Source organism: Jaculus jaculus, chromosome 14 (genome assembly GCF_020740685.1).
Source record: "Jaculus jaculus isolate mJacJac1 chromosome 14, mJacJac1.mat.Y.cur, whole genome shotgun sequence".
Classification (NCBI taxonomy): domain Eukaryota; kingdom Metazoa; phylum Chordata; class Mammalia; order Rodentia; family Dipodidae; genus Jaculus; species Jaculus jaculus.
Window position 1 is genome coordinate 3,200,323 of NC_059115.1, and position 18,349 is coordinate 3,218,671.

The 18,349-nt window shown below is 52.1% G+C and overlaps 1 protein-coding gene across 1 annotated transcript; it reads left to right on the forward strand.

The window, feature by feature from the left end:
• Nucleotides 1-2,002: 2,002 nt before the first annotated feature.
• LOC101608372 (radial spoke head protein 6 homolog A-like) lies at nt 2,003-17,881 on the forward strand. Its single transcript, XM_045134186.1, has 6 exons — nt 2,003-2,745; nt 4,559-4,778; nt 9,496-10,227; nt 13,495-13,621; nt 16,258-16,375; nt 17,494-17,881. The coding sequence occupies exons 1-6, from the start codon at nt 2,003-2,005 to the stop codon at nt 17,756-17,758; spliced, it is 2,205 nt and encodes a 734-aa protein (XP_044990121.1). The 3' UTR covers nt 17,759-17,881.
• Nucleotides 17,882-18,349: the final 468 nt, after the last annotated feature.

Sequence of the window (18,349 nt, forward strand, 5' to 3'; positions counted from 1 at the left end):
TCTTTTTTTTTTTTTTTTTGAGGTAGGGTCTCACTTTAGCCCAGGCTGACCTAGAATTACTATGTAATCTAAGGGTGGCCTTGAACTCACAGCGATCCTCCTACCTCTTGCCTCCCGAGTGCTGGGATTAAATGTGTGCACTACCATGCCTGGTTCTTTCTTTCCTTTCTTCATTGTAGCACTAATAACAAAATGACAGAACTTGGGGCTGCAAAGATAGCTCAGCGGTTAAAGGTGTCTGCTTGCAAATCCTAATAGTCTGGGTTCAAATTCTTAGTCCCTACATAAAGCCAGGTGCACAAGGTGGCACATGCATCTAGAGTTCATTTGCAGTGGCAGGAGTTCCTGATATGTGCACTCATACTCTATCTCTCAAATAACTAAAAAAAAAAAAAAAAAAAAAAAAAAAATTAAAAATAAAAAATTTAAGTCGGAGAGTTAGAGAGATGGCTTAGTCGTTATTGCCTGTGAAGCTTAAGGACCCCGGTTCCAGGCTCAATTCCCTAGGACCCACGTAAGCCAGATGCACAAGGGGGCGCATGGTTTCTTCGTGTATGGTGGTCTGCGACAGGCTTGGACTGTGGGCAAGTGTGTGGGGGGGGCACCCACAGCTTGCAGAGACCATAGATGCGCCCATTGGTGCGTGCATCTACTTTCAGGAGCTGTACACACACTCCTCGAAGACTCACCCAGATGCCATAGCTGGAAAACAGGAACCTTAGTGCTGGAGAGATGGGTCAGCAGTTAAAAATACATTTTATTTTATGTTCTTGAGAGAGAGGGAGGGAGGGAGGGAGGGGACACCAGCGCCTCCAGCGGCTGCAAAGGAACCCCAGATGCATGCGCCGCCTTGTGCATCTGACTTACGTGGGCACTGGGAAATCGAACCTGGTCCAGGCTTTGCAGGCCAGCGCGTTAACCGCCAAACCAGCTCTCCAGCCCTAAATGCACTTTCTTGCAAAGCCCAAAGGCCTGGGTTTGATTACCCAGGACCTACGTGAAATCAGATGCACAAAGTGCTGCACGCCTCTGGAGTTCCTTTGCAGTGACAAGCGGCCCTAGCGCGCCCATACTTTCTCTCATAAATAAGTAAAAACATGTAAAGGAAACAATTTAAACAATGGAAACCTTCGAAAATAGTGAAGTTGGCCAGTTGTGGCGGCACATGCCTTTAATCCCAGCACTCTGGGGCTGAGGTCAGAGGATCGCTGTGAGTTCGAGGCCAGCCTTGGCTACAGTGAGCCGTGCGTCCCCCTCCCCCATCCTACAGGCCACGCCCCCTAGATTACCCGCTTTCCTCCTTGGTAACTTGAAAGCGCTGCGATGACATCCCTTCCTGGATTTCCCGTGGTTATCTGGACCTTCCCAGGCGCAATTTTCATTTTGAAAGCGCACTCCTGCCAGCCAGGAATCTCACTTGCCTCGGTGAGAACTTCCGCCCAACCCAGCTTCCTGCCTCTTTGAGTTAGTTTCCGGGCTGGAGAGACGGCTTAGCGGTGAAGGCATTGGGAAGCCAAAGCACCTAGGTTCGATTCCCCAGGACCCACGTTAGCCAGATGCACAAGGGGGCGCACGCATCTGGAGTTCGTTTGCAGTGGCTGGACGCCCCGGCGCACCCATTCTCTGTTTCTCTCGCTCTCTGCTTGCAAATAAATAAATAAATAAATAAATAAATAAATAAATAAATAAATAAATAAATAAATAAATAAATAAATAAATAAGAAAGAAAAGAATGATAGAATGATTCCAGCGGTGTGTCTGTCCCTTTAAGAAGGTGTTGGAAGGCGGCTACGCTAACCAACGCCTTTAAGAAGGTGTTGGGACAAACCATGTGTGTCTGACATTGGGGGGAAACGACCTGAGATCTGGCGAAGCTTCGCCTTCAGCAATGCAGTAAATTAGTTTATTTCTGGAGCCTCATGCTCTTTTAAGGCGGAAATTTGCCACGTTTCTGGCAAAAGAGGGACTAGACTCCGAAAGGCGCTCACCCCCCCCCGCACCTATGCCACGTGGACTCTTCCGGCCACGCCCCCTGGGACCGCCGAACCCCGCCCCCGGGGACGCGGGCGTTGCTCGGCAACCGCCGGGGACTTGGCCGGCGCCGCTGCCGTCTCCCCGGAGCCTAGAACCGCGGCCCTCCGGAGGCATGGGCGACCCGTCGCAGAGCCCCGACCCCGCCCAGGAGCGGAGGACGTCCCAAGCCTCGAACCCGAGGCGCAGTCGGGAGTTCTCGCAGGCCCAGGTGTCGTTCCCCGACGACGGGCAGCGGGGCCGGCAGGGCGCCCGGACGTCCGGGGCTGGCCTGGGCCAGACCGACGCGCAGAGGGCACCGCGGGCCAGCCTGACCCCACGCGGGTCCCAGGGCCAGGAGGACCAGCCCGGGGGCCCAGTGTACCCCTCAGGCCTGCCCTCGGGACTCCAGCCTCCTGGCTCCGTGGCCGAGGGGACCCCACAGCATGTCCCGCACCCCCACGGTTTCTTCCAGCAGCTGCAGTCCGCCCTCCATGTCCCCAGCAGGGATGTCCTAAGCCAGCTCAACCTGTATCAGAAAGACGACGTGCAGTTCAGCCAGGCAACCCCGCACGGCCCCTACTTGAGGGATGACCCTGCCCTCCAATCCTCACCCTCCCAGCTGGGCTCCGTGTCCCCCGGCAAGCACCTGTCTGAGCCCGCGCCCCTGGAGCTGGCCGTGCAGAATGCCAAAGCCTACCTGATGCAGACCACCGATAACAATGACATCAGCCTGTGAGAGGGGGTGGCGGGGAGGCAGGGACCCGGGGTGGGGTGGGGAGGGGATGGGAAGGGGAATCACTACCCACAGTAGCTTTTAACCCGGCAAAGAATTGGGGATGTGGTGGCCCACACCTTTGATCCCAGTCCTTGGGAGGCAGAGGTAGGAGGATCACCGTGAGTTCGGGGCCACCCTGAGACTACATAGTGAATTCCAGGTCAGCCTGGGCTACAGTGAGACTCTACCTCGGGAAAAAAAAAAAAAAAACAAAACAAAAATCAGGGAAGAAATAGCAAGTGTCACCAGCATGTATACACCTGCACTGGGCATGACCCACCTCAGGGTCTCCTCACAGGTGGGATACTGTGAGGAGAGAGAAGGTGCTGAGCAAGGAGGTTCGGTCACTTAATCTCAGGAAGCAGCAGCATCTTGAACAAGACAGCTGGCTGTGACAGACCCATTCCTACCCACTGAACTTCCCTGCTGGAGGAAGGTACTTGCCACAGTCACTTAATTGCCACCACAATCCACCTGTCACCTTCCACAAGGTACGGTAGACTACGGTGGACTGTAGACATTAAAAATGGCCCAAGCAGCCGGGCATGGTGGCGCACGCCTTTAACCCCAGCACTCAGGAGGCAGAGGTAGGAGGATTACTGTGAGTTCAAGGCCACCCTGAGACTCTGTAGTGAATTCCAGGTCAGCCTGGGCTAGAGTGAGACCCTACCCAAAAAAAAAAAAAAAAAAAAATGTCCCAAGCGTGGCGGCACACACCTTTAATCCCAGCACTCGGGAGACCGAGAGAGGAGGATCTCTGTGAGTTTGAGGCCACTCTGAGACTACAGGGTGAATTCCAGGTCAGCCTGAGCTACAGTGAAACCTTGCCTCAAAAAAACAAACAAACAGGGGCTGGAGATATGGCTTAGTGGTTAAGCACTTGCCTGTGAAGCCTAAGGACACCGGTTCGAAGCTTGATTCCCCAGGACCCACGTAAGCCAGATGCACAAAGTGGTGCATGTATCTGGAGTTCATTTGCAGTGGCTGGAGGCCCTGATGCACCCATTCTCTCTCTCTCTCTCTCTCTCTGCCTCTTTCTCTCTCTCTGTCACCATCAAATAAGTAAATAAGTTTGAGGCCACCCTGAGACTCCATAGTGACTTCCAGGTCAGCCTGGGCTAGAGTGAGACCCTACCTCAAAAACAAACAAAATAATAATAAAAATAAAAATAACCAAAAAAAAATTAAAAACAACCAACCAAACAAAATGCTTTGGAATCAGACCAGCCTGGTTTACAACGGTAACTATGCCACTGTTGTGTGACCTGCTGCCCCCAACCTTCCTAAACCTTAGTTTCCTTTCAGGTGGGAGGAAGGAGTGAGGGGGAGGGATCATCATCATTGTGATGAAGGTTCAACATGGTTCCCCAGTGTTCTGTTTGGTGTCTGGATTAGATGGATGGGGGTCATTACCACATTATTACCACTGGCCTTCTCTCCTCAAACCCCCTTCCTCTACTCCCACCACACTAAACTTTCTCTATGTCTCAAGGCCTTCCTGGGTTCCCAGCCATCATCTCTGAACCATGACAGTTGTCCTTCTTCCAAACCTGCTTTTCATGTCTTACCGCATTGGCTGTGACCATCAGAACAGGATTAAATAGAATGCTAGATTTAGTTTATTGGGTTGTGTGTCATTGGCATATCAGGCTGTCGGGTACACCGGGACACTTTCGGTGTCCCTAGCACCAGACGTGAGACCAGGCACCCAGCAGTAGGCTCAGGGAACTGAGTGATGTCCCCCCACCTCTCTCTCCTCCCGGGAGGCAGGTACGAGCACATGGTGAACCTGTTGACCAAGATCCTCAACGAGCGCCCGGATTGCCCCTTGTCCATCCTGGAGTCTCTGAACCGCACCACACAGAGGGAGTGGTTCCACCCCAAACAGGACACCCTACGGGAGGAGCCCGAGATGCAGAGCACCTACGAGATGGCGGAGAAGCAGAAGGTTCTTTTCAGCCAGAACGACCAGGAGATAGAAGAGGAAGTGGTGAGTGAACCGGTCAGCAGAGGCATACCCCCCCACTCCTTGCCACACCACAAGTGATCACAGCCTAAAATATGCACCCACTCACAAAGGGGGCTTTGAACACAGGCTGGAGAACAAAGGAAAGGCTTTGGTTTTTAGCGAGTGACTCTGGTTGCGGTGGGGCGGGACCTTCCCTTTCAGCTCTCCCTCCAGAAAACAGCTGTGTCCTGCAGGCATTTTCCTGGGCCGCTGCAGCCTTGCAGAGTCTCTCTGCCCTGCATGCTTGCTTTCCTTCAACCTCCGTTTCCCCTTTTATCAGCTGGGGGCCTGCTAAGAACCCTGCCACCCACGACGCCAGAACACTACACCACCCTCCCGGTAGTCAGTCCTATGGTCCTGTTTCCAGAACCGAGGCATGCGTAAGACTTAGATGGAAAAGCCAGGTGCGGTGGCACACACTTGTAAGCCCAGCGCTTGAGCGGCTCAGGCAGGAAGGGAGCGAGGTTAAGGCCAACCTGAGAGAACCAGTTGCAACGACAATTTTTAAAATTAGGTAGAAAGGGCTGGAGAGATGGCTTAGCAATTAAGGCCCTTGCCTGTGAAGCCTAAGGACCTAAGTTCGATTCCTCAGGACCCACTTAAGCCCGATGCACAAGGTGGCGCATGTGTCTGGAGTTCATTTGCAGTGGCTGGAAGCCCTGGCGTGCCTATTCTCCCTCTCTCTCTCTCAATCCTCTTTCTCGCCCTTCTCAAATAAATGCATTAAAAATTGGAAAAAAAATATTAGCTGGGTGTGGTGGCGCACGCCTTTAATTCCAGCACTCGGGAGACAGAGGTAGGAGGATCGCAGAGAGTTTGAGGCCAGCCTGAGACTACATAGTGAATTCCAGGTCAGCCTGGGCTAGAGTAAGATCCTACCTCGAAAAAACCAAAAAGAATGAAAAGAAAGACAACTTTTACCTGAGCATATGCCTGCCTAGAGTTGCACCTGCATCAGGGCACTCCTTTTAGGAGGCTCAGCCCTTAGAAGCCCCGCCCCCTTAGCAATCTGTTCTTTCCTAGGCCAGCTCCAGGCCTTGGACAGTGCCATCCCTTTAGAATGCCAAGACCCTCCTCTTTTGTGTGTGTGTGTGGGGGGGGAGGGTTCGAGGTAGGGTCTCACTCTAGATCAGGCTGACCTGGAATTCACTATGTAGTCCCAGGATGGCCTTGAACTCATGGTGATCCTTCTACCTCTGCCTCGTCAGTGCTGGGATTAAAGGAGTGCGCCACCACACAGACCCACCTTTTTAAAAATAGAAGGAGCTGGGCGTGGTGGCGCATGCCTTTAATCCCAGCACTCGGGAAGCAGAGGTAGGAGGATTGCCGTGAGTTCAAGGCCACCCTGAGACTACAGAGTTAATTCCAGGTCAGCCTGGATCAGAGTGAGACCCTACCTCGAAAAACCAAAAAGAAAAAAGAAAAATTGAAGGAGTTCAAATTGCTTTCCTTTCTTTCTTTTCAAAAAATACTTTATTTTATTTATTTGAGAGAGAGGTAGAGAGAGAGAGAGAGAGAGAGAGAAAGGGAGGGAGGGAGGGAGGGAGGGAGGGAGGGAGGGAGAGAGAGAATGGGCACACAAGGGTCTCCAGCCACTACAAACAAACTCCAGATGCATGCACCACCTTGTGCATCTGGCTTACATGGGTCCTGAGGAATCAAACCTGGGTCCTTTGGCTTTGTAGGCAAACGCCTTAACTGCTAAGCCATTCTTCCAGCCCTCTCCTTCCTTTCTTTCTCTCTTTATTTCTTCTTTATTCAGAGGTGGAGAGGTGGAGCAAGAAAGGTTTGAATATAGTTCCCCCCCCCCTTGTTTTGGGTTGTTCAAGGTAGGGTCTCACTTGAGCACAGGCTGACATGGAATTCACTATGTAGTCTCAGGGTGGCCTTAAATTTTGCAGCGGTCCTTCTACCTCCGCCTCCCAGAGTGCTGGGGTTAAAGGCGTGTGCTACCAGGCTGGAGTTCTTAACTTAGGTTCTTGAGGAGGTAAATTTGTGAAGCCTACAGCCCAGGATTAGCACTTGTGTTTTCCATCTGGACTATGGCCGTCCTCTTCCACTTCCTTTTTCTCTCAGGTGACTGGCTAACTGTGATTCCCCAAGTACATGGGTGGAATAAACCATCCTCCCAACCCTTGCCACTGCCTAGGAATGCCACCTGCAGCCAGAATCTATACTTTACACAGGCTCAGCTCTCCATCTGCAGTTCCTGTGGTGGCCTTCCCAGGCCCATAACCCCATTCCCATGAGACTAGTCAGGAAGATCGTCAATTCAAGGACAATCTAGGCTATAGAGTGACTTCAAAGCCAACTTTGAAGTTGAGGGGAGGGCTAGAGAGATGGCTTAGCGGTTGAGGCATTTGCCTGCAAAGCCAAAGGACCCAGGTTTGACTCCCCAGGACCCACGTAAACCAGATGTGCAAAGTGGCGCACACATCTGGAGTTCGTTTGCAGTGGCTGGAGACCCTGGTGTGCCCATTCTCCTTCCCTCTCTCTCTCTGCCTATTTTTATATCTCTCTCAAATAAATAAATAAAATAAAAAGAGATGAGGGGGCTGGAGAGATGGCTTGGTGGTTAAGGTGCTTGCCTGTGAAGCCTAAGAACCCATGTTTGACTCTCCATATCCCACATGAGCCAGATGCACAGGGTGACACATGCCCATGTTCGCACGTGTGTGTAAGGTGGAGCATGCATTTGGGGTTTGATTACAGTGCCAGGAGTCCCTGATGCCCCCATACTTTCTTTCTATCTCTCTTCTTGCAAATAAATAAATAATTAAGTGCTTGCTGGCAAAGCCAAAGGACCCAGGTTTGATTCCCCAAGACCCAAGTAAAACTAAATGCACAAGGTGGCGCATGCATCTGGTGTGCACCTGCAGTAGCTAGAGGACTTGGTGCATGGTACATCCATTCTCCCTCCCTCCCTCCCCCCCTTCTCCATATATATATATATATATATATATATATATATATATATTCCTCTATCTTGCTCTCTGAGATAAGTAAAATATTTAAAAACATTTTTCAAAAACACAAAATTATTTCTTAGCAGAGGAAGGCTAGCTTTGCGTCTCTTTATCCACCCACAAACCGCAGAGTTGTATCTGCCATTCTGGGTACTTAACCACTCTTGCTCCAGTCACCAGTAGCCGCAAAGGCAGGGTGACATTGGCGCCTATCCAGCACGGCCTGACTCCATGCCATTGTCATGTGGATGAGGCATTCCCAGAGATGAGGTGACAGCCATTAATTAGTTCACGGCCAAGACATAGACTCTGACCCCCAGTGTCCACACACGTGTCCATACACATTACGAACACATGTGCCCACATGCTACACAAAAACACACATATAAAAATGTTTCTAGGGGCTGGAGAGGTGGCTCAGCAATTAAGGCACTTGCCTGCAAAGTCTAACAACCAGGGTTCAACTCCTTAGTACCCACATAAAGCTACTGGGCGCACGCAACTGGAGCTTGTTTGCAGCGTCTGGAGGCCCTGACCCAGTCATTCTCTCCCTTCCTCACCCCTCCCTCCCTCTCTCTCCCCCTATCAATCCATCGCGTTCTGCTTGCAAAGAAATAAAGATTTCTAGCTGGGCTGAGCTGTCCTGTCAACAGCCTGAGGCTCCACAGGGTAAGGCTGACAGGGAAAGGCACGTGCATTGGCTGGTCGAGTGCCTGGGGTCCTTTCACTTCCAGCCCTCACCCCTAGATTCTCATCTCAGCCATTAACCTATCTTGCTCTCTGTCACTCTCTCTCTCTCTCTCTCTCTCTCTCTCATGAACCAAGTAGGCAATCACTGGGAGGAAAGGCAGGGAGGGCCTGACTTATAGCCACCATTCTTTAGTAGCATTACTGACTTCTCTGTTCAAGACCTTTCTGTCCTTTTAAAAAAATTATTTATTTATTTATTTATTAGAGAGAGAGAGAGAGAGAGAGAGAGAGAGAGAGAGAGAGAGCACGTGCGCGCGTGCGTGGCGAATGGGTGCGCCAAGGCTGGGAGCCATTGCAAACGAACTCACTCCGGACGCATGCGCCACCTTGTGCATCTGGTTTATGTGGGTCCTAGGGAATCAAACCAAGGTCCTTTGGCTTTGCAGGCAAACACTTTAACCACTAAGCCATCTTTTCAGCCCTCTCCTCTTTTTAATTTAATTTTGTTTTGTCTTTTGAGGTAGGGTCTCACCCTAGCCCAGGCTGACCTGGAATTCACTATGTAGTCTCAGGATGGCCTCGAACTATTGATGATCCTCCTGACCTATGCCTTCTGAGGCTTTGTGCGTCTGGCTTATGGGGAATCAAGTCTGGGTCCTTAGCCTTTGTAGGCAAGTGCCTTAACTACTTAGCCATCTCTGCAGCCCTGACTTGAAATACTTTTGTGAAGGAATGCATTTGGACACAAGTCACCATTGCCTAACAAGTGGCTCTTTTCATTAATTTATTTGAGAAAAAGAGGCAGACGGAGAGAGTGAGTCTGGACTCTGGCCAGGGCCTCCTGCCACTGCAACAGAGCTCCAGGTGCATGCACCACCTTGTGCATCTGCATTCACATGGGTCCTGGGGAATCGAACCCCCGGGCCGTCAGGCTTTGCAAGCAAGTGCCTTTGACGGCCAAGCCATCTCTCCAGCTCTAGCTAAGGTTGCGTGACTCCGGCTGGAGAGAGGAGGGCTTTAGCCCTTCACCCACCCCTCTGCAGACAGAAGGCCCGGTGCCCGACATCATGGAGGCGGCCTACTACTTCCAGCAGGCCGACGTGGGCCTGGGCCTGGACGAGAGCTTGCTCATCTTCCTGGCCCTCAAGCAGCTGGCCAAGCAGCAGCCGGTCCGCACGTGCCGCTTCTGGGGCAAGATCCTGGGCGTGGAGCGCAGCTACCTGGTGGCCGAGGTGGAGCTGCGCGAGGGCGAGGAGGAGGCCGAGGACGAGGAGGCCGAGGAGGAGGAGCTCGAGAAAACGAGGGACACCCCGCCCCGGCCGCAGTGGAAGCCGCCGCCCGCCGTGCCCACCGAGGAAAGCGGCTCGGGGGCCAACAAGTACGTGTACTTCGTGTGCAACGAGCCGGGGCTGCCGTGGGCGCGGCTGCCGCCCGTGACGCCCGCGCAGATCGTGGCGGCGCGCAGCATCCGGAAGTTCTTCACGGGCCGCCTGGACGCGCCCGTGGTCAGCTACCCGCCCTTCCCCGGCACCGAGGCCAACTACCTGCGCGCGCAGATCGCGCGCATCTCGGCCGCCACGCACATCAGCCCGCTCGGCTACTACCGCTTCCGCGAGGACAGGGGCAGAGACGACGAGGAGGTCGACGACGAGGAGAAGGGCGGCGGGGGGCGCGACTCCTGTGAGAGGAACCCCGACTTCGAGGGCATACCCGTGTACGAGTTGGTCAACTCCATGGCCAACTGGGTGCACCACGTGCAGCACATCCTGCCGCAGGTGAGAGCCCGCCCTGAGCTCACGTTGCAGCGGAATGCGCCAGACCACCCACCTTTCCTTCCACCCACCAACCCAACCCTCCATTCACCTACTCGCCTATCCTGTCTATGCATCCATGCATGCACTCAACTATCCGTGCACCCACCTATCCATCCACCCATTCATCCATCCATTTGCCCATCCATCCATCCGCGCATCCATCTATCCACCCAGCCACCCATCGGTACATCCATCCACCCATTTGTCCATCCATCCATCCATCTACCCACTCAACTCATCCACCCACCCACCCATCTATCTATCCATCATCCATCAATTCATCCATCTATCTGCTTATCCATCTATCCACTACACTCATCCATCCACCCATCCATCCATCCACCCACCCATCCATCCATCCATTTACCCATCTACCTACCCATCCATCCATCCATTTACCCATCTACCTACCCATTCATCCATCTATCCACTGAACTCATCCATCCACCCATCTATCCACCCACTTATCCATCTATCCACTCAACTCATCCATCTACCCATCCATCCATCCACCCACCCATCCATCTATCCATCCACCCACCCTTTCATCCATCCATCCACCCACCCATCCATCCATCTATCCACTCAACTCATCCATCCATCCATCCATCCACCCACCCTTTCATCCATCCATCCACCCACCCATCCATCCATCTATCCACTCAACTCATCCATCCACCCATCCATCCACCCACCCACCCCCATCCTCCCACCCATCCATCTATCTATCCATCTACTCATCCATCCATCTACCCACCTATCCATCCATCCACCCATCCACCCATCCACTCAACATATTCATCCATCCATCCACTCAACACATTTATCCATCCATCCATCCACCCATCCACTCATCCACCCATCCACTCACCCACCCACCCACCCATCCATCCATCCATCCACCCATCCATCCATCCACCTGTCTGCCCACCCTCCCTCCATGCTAATCCCCAGGTCAGAAGCCCTTGGTTCAGATGTGCTTTGCGGCTCCCGATCTTGCTAATGGCTAAAGTGGCTGGGCGCACACACCGCAGGTCAAGCAAGGGCCATGCTGCGTCTGCCTGAAACCAGAATAATTGTCCATCAGTTCAGGTCAGGGCTCACGGCAGCTCATTTCTGGGGGAAAAAAAAAAAAAATCCACAGGAAACAGATACCATGACTAATGGTGCCTTTTTGGTGGAGGGCATGGAACAAGAGCTTTTAGGTCTTGAACAGTGGACAAGAGATTCTGGACTTGTGTGGGCTGCATGCCTGCTGGCTCCCACTCTGTGGCCCAGGCCTCAAATCCACGGTGATCCTCCTGCTTCAGCTGCCAAGTGCTGGGGTTATTGGAATGTGTTACTATTGCTGGGTAAAATAATGTAATTTTTTTAAAAATATATTTTGTTGTATTTATGAGAGAGAGGGGGGAGGCAGACACAGAGAGAATGGGTGCTCCAGGACCTTCAGCTGCTACAAATGAACTCTAGAAGCATGCACCACCATGTGCATCTGGTTTACATGGGTCCTGGGAAACTGAACCTGGGTCCTCTGGCTTTTCAGACTAGCGCCTTAAACACCAAGCCATTCCTCCAACCCAGTAATGTCGTTTTCTTCTTCTTCACCTTCTCCTCCTCCTCCTCCTCCTCCTCCTCCTCCTTCTTCCTCTTCTTCTTTTGAGGTAGGGGTTCACTGCAGCCCAGGCTGATGGGGAATTCACTATGTTATCTTAGGGTGGCCTTGAACTCACAGCAATCCTCCTACCTCTGCCTCCCAAGTGCTGTGATTAAAGGCGTGCACCATCACACACGGCCCAATAATGTCTTTTAAGATCAGGTCAAGTACCACTTTAAGGTCACTGGAGGAAGTAGAATTGGCTCCAGGCTGACACCTGTGTGTATTCATTATTTACAAGACATTAAACCAAGAATCCCAGGCAGGAGGGTTGAGAGTTCAAGGTTGGGGGCTGGAGAGATGGCGCAGCTGTTAAAGGCACTTGCTTACAAAGTCTGACAGCTTGGGTTCACTTCCCCAATACCCACGTAAAGCCACACGCACAAGTGGCATGCATCTAGAGTTCTTTGGCAATGGCAGGAGGCCCTAGCTCATGCCCACTCTCTCTGTATGTCTCCTCTCTGCCTCTCAAAGAAATAAATTTAAAAAAAAATTCTAAAAAAGAGTTCAAGGCTGGGCATGGTGGCAACACCCTTAATTCCAGCACTCAGGAGGCAGAGGAAGGAGGCTTGCTGTGAGTTCGAGGCTAACCAGAGACCATATAGCAAATTCCAGGTCAGACTGAGCTAGAGTGAGATCTCACTTAGGAGTTCAAGCTTGGGCTGGGGAGCTGGACCAGGCGCTTGCTGCACAAGTGTGAATCCTGACTAGGAGCCCAGCAGGCACGTGACAAGCAGGGCGCGGTGGCAGCTTCCGTCATCTCAGCGGGCCAAGAATGGGGTGGCGGTGGAGGCGGGAGAATTCCTGGGAGCTTGCTGACCAGCTGGCCTGGGGAGCAGTGAGACCCCTCTCAAAACAAGCGGGAAGGCCCCACAGGCAGCAGTTGTCCTCTGACCTTGGCATGTGTGCCTGCACGCACACACATGACTTCATTTAACAAAAAGAAGTGAAGGGGCTGGAGAGATGGCTTAGCAGCTAGCAGTTAAGGACTTGCCTGCAAAGCCAAAGGGCTCAGGTTTGACTCTCCAGGACCCACATTAGCCAGTTGCACAAGGTAGCGCATACACCTGGAGTTCGTTTGCAGTGGCTGGAGGCCCTGGCGTGCCCATTCTCTCTCTCAAATAATAAATAAATATAAAAAAAGAGGGGAGACAGGGAGGAGGGGAAATGGGAGGGAAGACATGGGGAGAGAGGGAAGGTTCTCATGGCTCTTGAGCAGGTCACAGACAAAAACAGCCATCCAATGAGAGGCAGAGGTGACCCTCCCTCCCATTGCACAGATGAACACACAAGCGCCTGTAGAATGTCAGGCAGAGAGCTTGAGGTCTCTTTTCCAGGGTGTGACCCGACAACCAGGTACTCACTGAGTCTGCGGCATGACAGGGTCACAGTCAGTGGGAGGCAGGAGCTCCCAGCTCACCAGCACCTGGCCTGTTCCCTGAGCTGTGCCTCACCTGCCCTCCTGCTCAGGGGACAGGGCCACACTCCAAGCTCCTGCCTGACCCTTCATCTCCTCCCCGCAAAGGCTGCGCTCCGTCCTGAGGTGCTGCCTGGCCTTTCTGCCACACCCCCAGGGCCGCTGTACTTGGGTGAACCCTTTCCGGAAGACAGAGGAGGAGGAGGAAGAAAAGGGAGAAGGGATGGAGGAGATGAAACAGGAGATGGGGCCGCCACTGCTGACCCCACTCTCGGAAGATTCAGGTAAGAGCTCATCCTCTGGGGCAGGCATGACTCGATAGCAGACTGGAAAGAGGCCATCCGAGTGGGGGGACAGCCGGACCCCTGGCCAAATGCCACCCATCATTGTCCTGCTTGCTCTTCTATAAGATGGGTGCCAGGCTGGACGTGGTAGCTCACGCCTGTAATCCCAGCACTTGACATGGTGTCGGGAGGATCAGGAGTTCAAGGGCATCCTCAGCTACATTTTGAGTTCAGGCCAACTTTGGCTACAGGAGACCCTGTCTCAAAACAAACTGGGCTGGAGAAATGGCTTAGAGGTTAAGGCATTTACCTGCAAAGCCTAAGGACCCAGGTTCAATTCCCTGGCACCCATGTAAGCCAGATATGCACAAGGTGCATGTGTCTGAAGTTTGTTTGCAGTGAGTGGCTAGAGGCCCTAGCGTGCCCACCTCTCTCTCTCTCTCTTTCTCCTTCTCTCTGCCTCTTTCTCTCAAATAACAAAATTAAATTAAATTAAACAAACAAACAAGGTAACAAACAAAGGAGATGAGGCAATGGCTCAGAGTTACATGAGAACCTGAGTTTGACCACAAAAGCTGAGCATGGGCTTAATGGTTAAGATGCTTGCCTATGAAGCCTAAGAACCTAGGTTTGATTCCCCTTAACCCACGTAAGCCAGATGCATTTGGTGATGCATGAGTCTGGAGTTCGTTTGCACTGGCTGGAGGCCCTGCCCGTGCTATTTCTGTCTCTAACAAATATTTTTACAAAGCCGAGCATGGTGATGAGCACCCGTAACCCCAACACTGGGGAAGTGGAGGCAGGAAGATGCCAGGACCTGCTGGCTAGCTAGTCTAGCCAAATGGGTGAGAGACCCTGCCTCAAAGGAAAGGGGAGAGGCTGGGGACATGGCTCAGCAGTTAAATATGCTTGCTTGCAAAGCCTACAGGCCTGGGTTCAATTCCCCAGCACCCATGTTTAGCCAGATGCAAAAAGTGGACTAGGTGTCTGGAGTTTGTAGTGGCAGTGAAGCTCCAGTACCTCTCCCTACATGTGCAAATAGATCACTTAATTAAATATATTAAAGAGTGGCCAGGGGGCTGGAGAGATGGCTTAGCAATTAAGCGCTTGCCTGTGAAGCCAAAGGACCCCGGTTCGAGGCTCGATTACCCAGGACCCACATTAGCCAGATGCACAAGGGGGCGCATGCGTCTGGAGTTCATTTGCAGTGGCTGGAGGCCCTGACACATCCATTCTCTCTTTCTCTCTGCCTGTTTCTTTCTCTGTCGCTCTCAAATAAATAAGAATAAACAAAAAAAAATTTTAAAAAGAGTGTCCAGGCATAGTGGCACACTCCTGTAATCCCAGCAGTCGGGAGGCAGAGGTAGGAGGATCGCCATGAGTTCAAGGACAGCCTGGGCTACAGTGAGACCCTACCTCAAAAAAAAAAAAAAATAAAATAAAATAAAAAGGTGGGGCTCCCCCAGACACAAAATGGTCTGGATATCCATGACCTCACGGTGCCTGACACTACCTACACAAGACCATCATAAGAGGAGGAAAAGATCATGATACCAAAATAAAAGAAAGACTGCTTGAGATAGGGAGGGGATATGATGGAGAATGGAATTTCAAAGGGGAAAGTAGGGGGAGGGAGGGTATTACCATGGGATATTTTTTATAATCATGGAAGATGTTAATAAAAATAGAGAAAAAACTAAAAATAAATAAATAAAAAAGGTGGGGAGGGAGGCAGTCCGGCTACTGCCTCCCTCACGGGGTTGGGTGACATGTCTGCACTGTAAATGACCTGAATCTGTCACAAGGCATGGCCTTTACCTTCGACGATGGTCTTTCTCCTGATGGGGGGAGGCAGGATGAGACATGGTTCCACTCTGTAGCTCAGGCTGCCTTCAACCTTGTGCCGGTCCTCCAACCTCAGCCTCCCAAGTGTTGGGATTTCAGGCATGTCCCTCCCCCCCGCCACCAGGATCTGACCTTTGGAGGCCATGTGGGCTTAGTGGGAGAGAGCGCGTCAGGAGCTGTCAGCACAGGCTGGCTGGAAACTGGAGTGTATTTTTTTAAACTTACTTTGATTGTTATTTATTTGAGAGAGATAGAGTAGAGAGGGAGAAAGAGAATGAGCACACCAGGGCCTCTAGTCACTGCAAACTCCAGATGCATGTGCCATCTTGTACATCTGGCTTACGTGGGTACTGAGGAATTGAACCTGGGTCCTTGGGCTTTGCAGACAGGTACCTTAACTGCTGAGTCATCTATCCAGTCCCATCTTTATTTATTTTTTGAAGTAGGGTCTTGCTCTATCCCAGGCTGACCTGGAATTCACTATATAGTCTCAGGCTGGCCTTGAACTCACAGCGATCCTCCTACCTCTGCCTCCCTAGTGCTGGGATTAATAGTGTGTGCCACCATGCCAGGCTGAGATGAGCATCTTCGTTTCCTGGTGCAGACACAGGAAGAGGCTTCCAGGGCCACATCAGGAGAGAGGGTTCCAACACTGAAAATCAATGCTACTAGCTGTTGCCCCCCACCCCCTTGCTGAGTCTCCCTCTGTCTTTCCTCTCTACCCCACAGGAGGCAGGGCATGGCAGGCGAGCCCCCTGACCTCACTGCTCCTCTCCTCCCTCCCCTGACAGAAATCATGCACCTGCCACCCTGGACCACCCGCCTGTCCTGCAGCTACAGCCCGCAGTATGCCGTGGCCCTCGTGCGCTCCAACCTCTGGCCAGGGGCCTTCGCCTACGCCAGTGGCAGGTATTGAACGAGGGGCTCCACTAAGAAATCCCAGGGTGGGCTGGGGCGATGGCTTAGTAGTAAAGCGCTTGCTGTGCAAACATGAGGACCGGGCAGTCTTGTAAAGCTCCTGTCATCCAGGGCTGGGGAGGAGAGAACAGAGAGGAGCCCTAGGGTGCACTGGCTAGCATCTAGCTGAATCACGAGCTCTGGGCCCAGGTTTGATTCCCCAGCACCCACACGGAGCCAGATGTGCTCAGTAAGAGACCTGGTATGATCACACCCACACACACACCCACACAAAATTAAACAAAATCATTCTTTAAAAAATTAAGCACTTGCCTGTGAAGCCTAAGGACACTGGTTCGAGGCTTGATTCCCCAGGACCCACGTTAGCCAGATGCACAAGGGGGCGCATGCGTCTGGAGTTTGTTTCCAGTAGCTGGAGGCCCTGGCGCACCCGTTCTCCCTCTCTGCCTGCCTCCTCTGTCACTTTCAAGTAAATAAATAAAAATAAACAAAAAGAATCAAGCCGGGGGCTGGAGAGATGGCTTGCCTGCAAAGCCTAAAGACCAAGGTTCAATTACCCAGTACCCACAGAATCCAGATGCACAAGGTGGGTGCGTACACTGAGTTCATTTGCAGTGGCTAGAGGCCCTGGCATGCCCATTCTCTCTGTTTTTCTCTCTCTCTCATCTACCTCTCTCACTCTCTCTCAAATAGGGTGGAAGGCAGTGACTGACCCCAAATGAATGTTGTCCTTCAACTTCCACAATTTGTGGCGCACATGCATATACACACATCCATCATCTTCATCGTCACTTAATCCCACATCCACAGACAAAAGGTGGCGAGAGCCAGGCATGGTGGTCCTCCTACCTCTGCCTCCTGAGTGCTGGGATTAAAGGTGTGCACACCATGCCCGGCTCCAAATAAATAACTTAAATAAAAACAAAGTAAATTAAGTTCTCCAGCCACACCACCCCCTCTCCCCGGTTCATTTCAACTGTCCCATGGCTGTTGCTGGACAGGCTCCCCGCATGGACTGGACAAGGTGCTTGGTCGCTCGGCGGTGACTATGGCCAGCCCCTGCCTCTGCTCTGCCGGCTCCTGAAGAGAATGCCTCCTTGTCTCTGCAGGAAGTTTGAGAACCTCTACATTGGCTGGGGTCACAAGGACAATCAGGAGAACTTCAACCCGACCCTGCCAGGCCCAGTCCAGCAGGAGTACACCGAGGGCCCCGAGGTCAGGGAGATGGACGACCCCACGGTGGAGGAGGAGCAGGCCCTGAAGGCCGCCAAGGAGCGCGCCCTGAAGGCGGCTCAGGAGCAGGCCCTGGAGGCCTCCGAGGAGGAAGAGGAGGACAAGGAGGAGGACGAGGAAGAGGAGGACGAGGATGACTGAGCTCCTCCCGCCCTTTCCCGAAGCAGCCACAGCCCCGCCCCCTAATGCATATTCATGTTGTTGGTATCCTGTTGGCTTCACTACTCCAAATAAAATTGCCCTGTGGTCTTCATTCAGCCATCACATTGTTGACCTGCTGGGGGCCTCTGCTTGGGGCACAGGCATTGCTTGCTGGAATCCCTGTGTTTTCCATTCATTCATGCATTTTTTTTTCGCACTTTTTTTTTGTTTGTTCTTACTTTTTTTTTTTTTTTAAGGTTGGCAGAGGGCTTTAAATATTTATGAGAGAGAGGCAGATAGAAAGAGAAAATGGATGCGCCAGGGCCTTTAACCACTGCAAACAAACTCCAGACACATGTGCCACCTTGTGCATCTGGCTAACGTGGGTCCTGGAGAACTGAACCGGGATCCTTTGGCTTTGCAGTCAAATAAATGCCTTAATCACTATGCCATTTCATCAGCCCTGTTTTTGTTTTTTTCTTTTGTTTTTCGAGGTAGGGTGTCAGTTTAGCTCAGGTTAACCTGGAATTCACTATGTAGTCTCAGACTGGCCAGAGTGATGGGAGAAATAAAAACAGCCGACACTTGGTG

What these genes read in the sequence shown, in the direction of transcription:
- LOC101608372 (XM_045134186.1), top strand. Translation starts at nt 2,003, where the DNA reads ATGCCACGTGGACTCTTCCGGCCACGCCCCCTGGGACCGCCGAACCCC. An exon ending in GATAACAATGACATCAGCCT is followed by an intron (nt 2,746 to 4,558) that starts GTGAGAGGGGGT and finishes CCCGGGAGGCAG; the next exon opens with GTACGAGCACATGGTGAACC. An exon ending in TGCAGCACATCCTGCCGCAG is followed by an intron (nt 10,228 to 13,494) that starts GTGAGAGCCCGC and finishes CCACACCCCCAG; the next exon opens with GGCCGCTGTACTTGGGTGAA.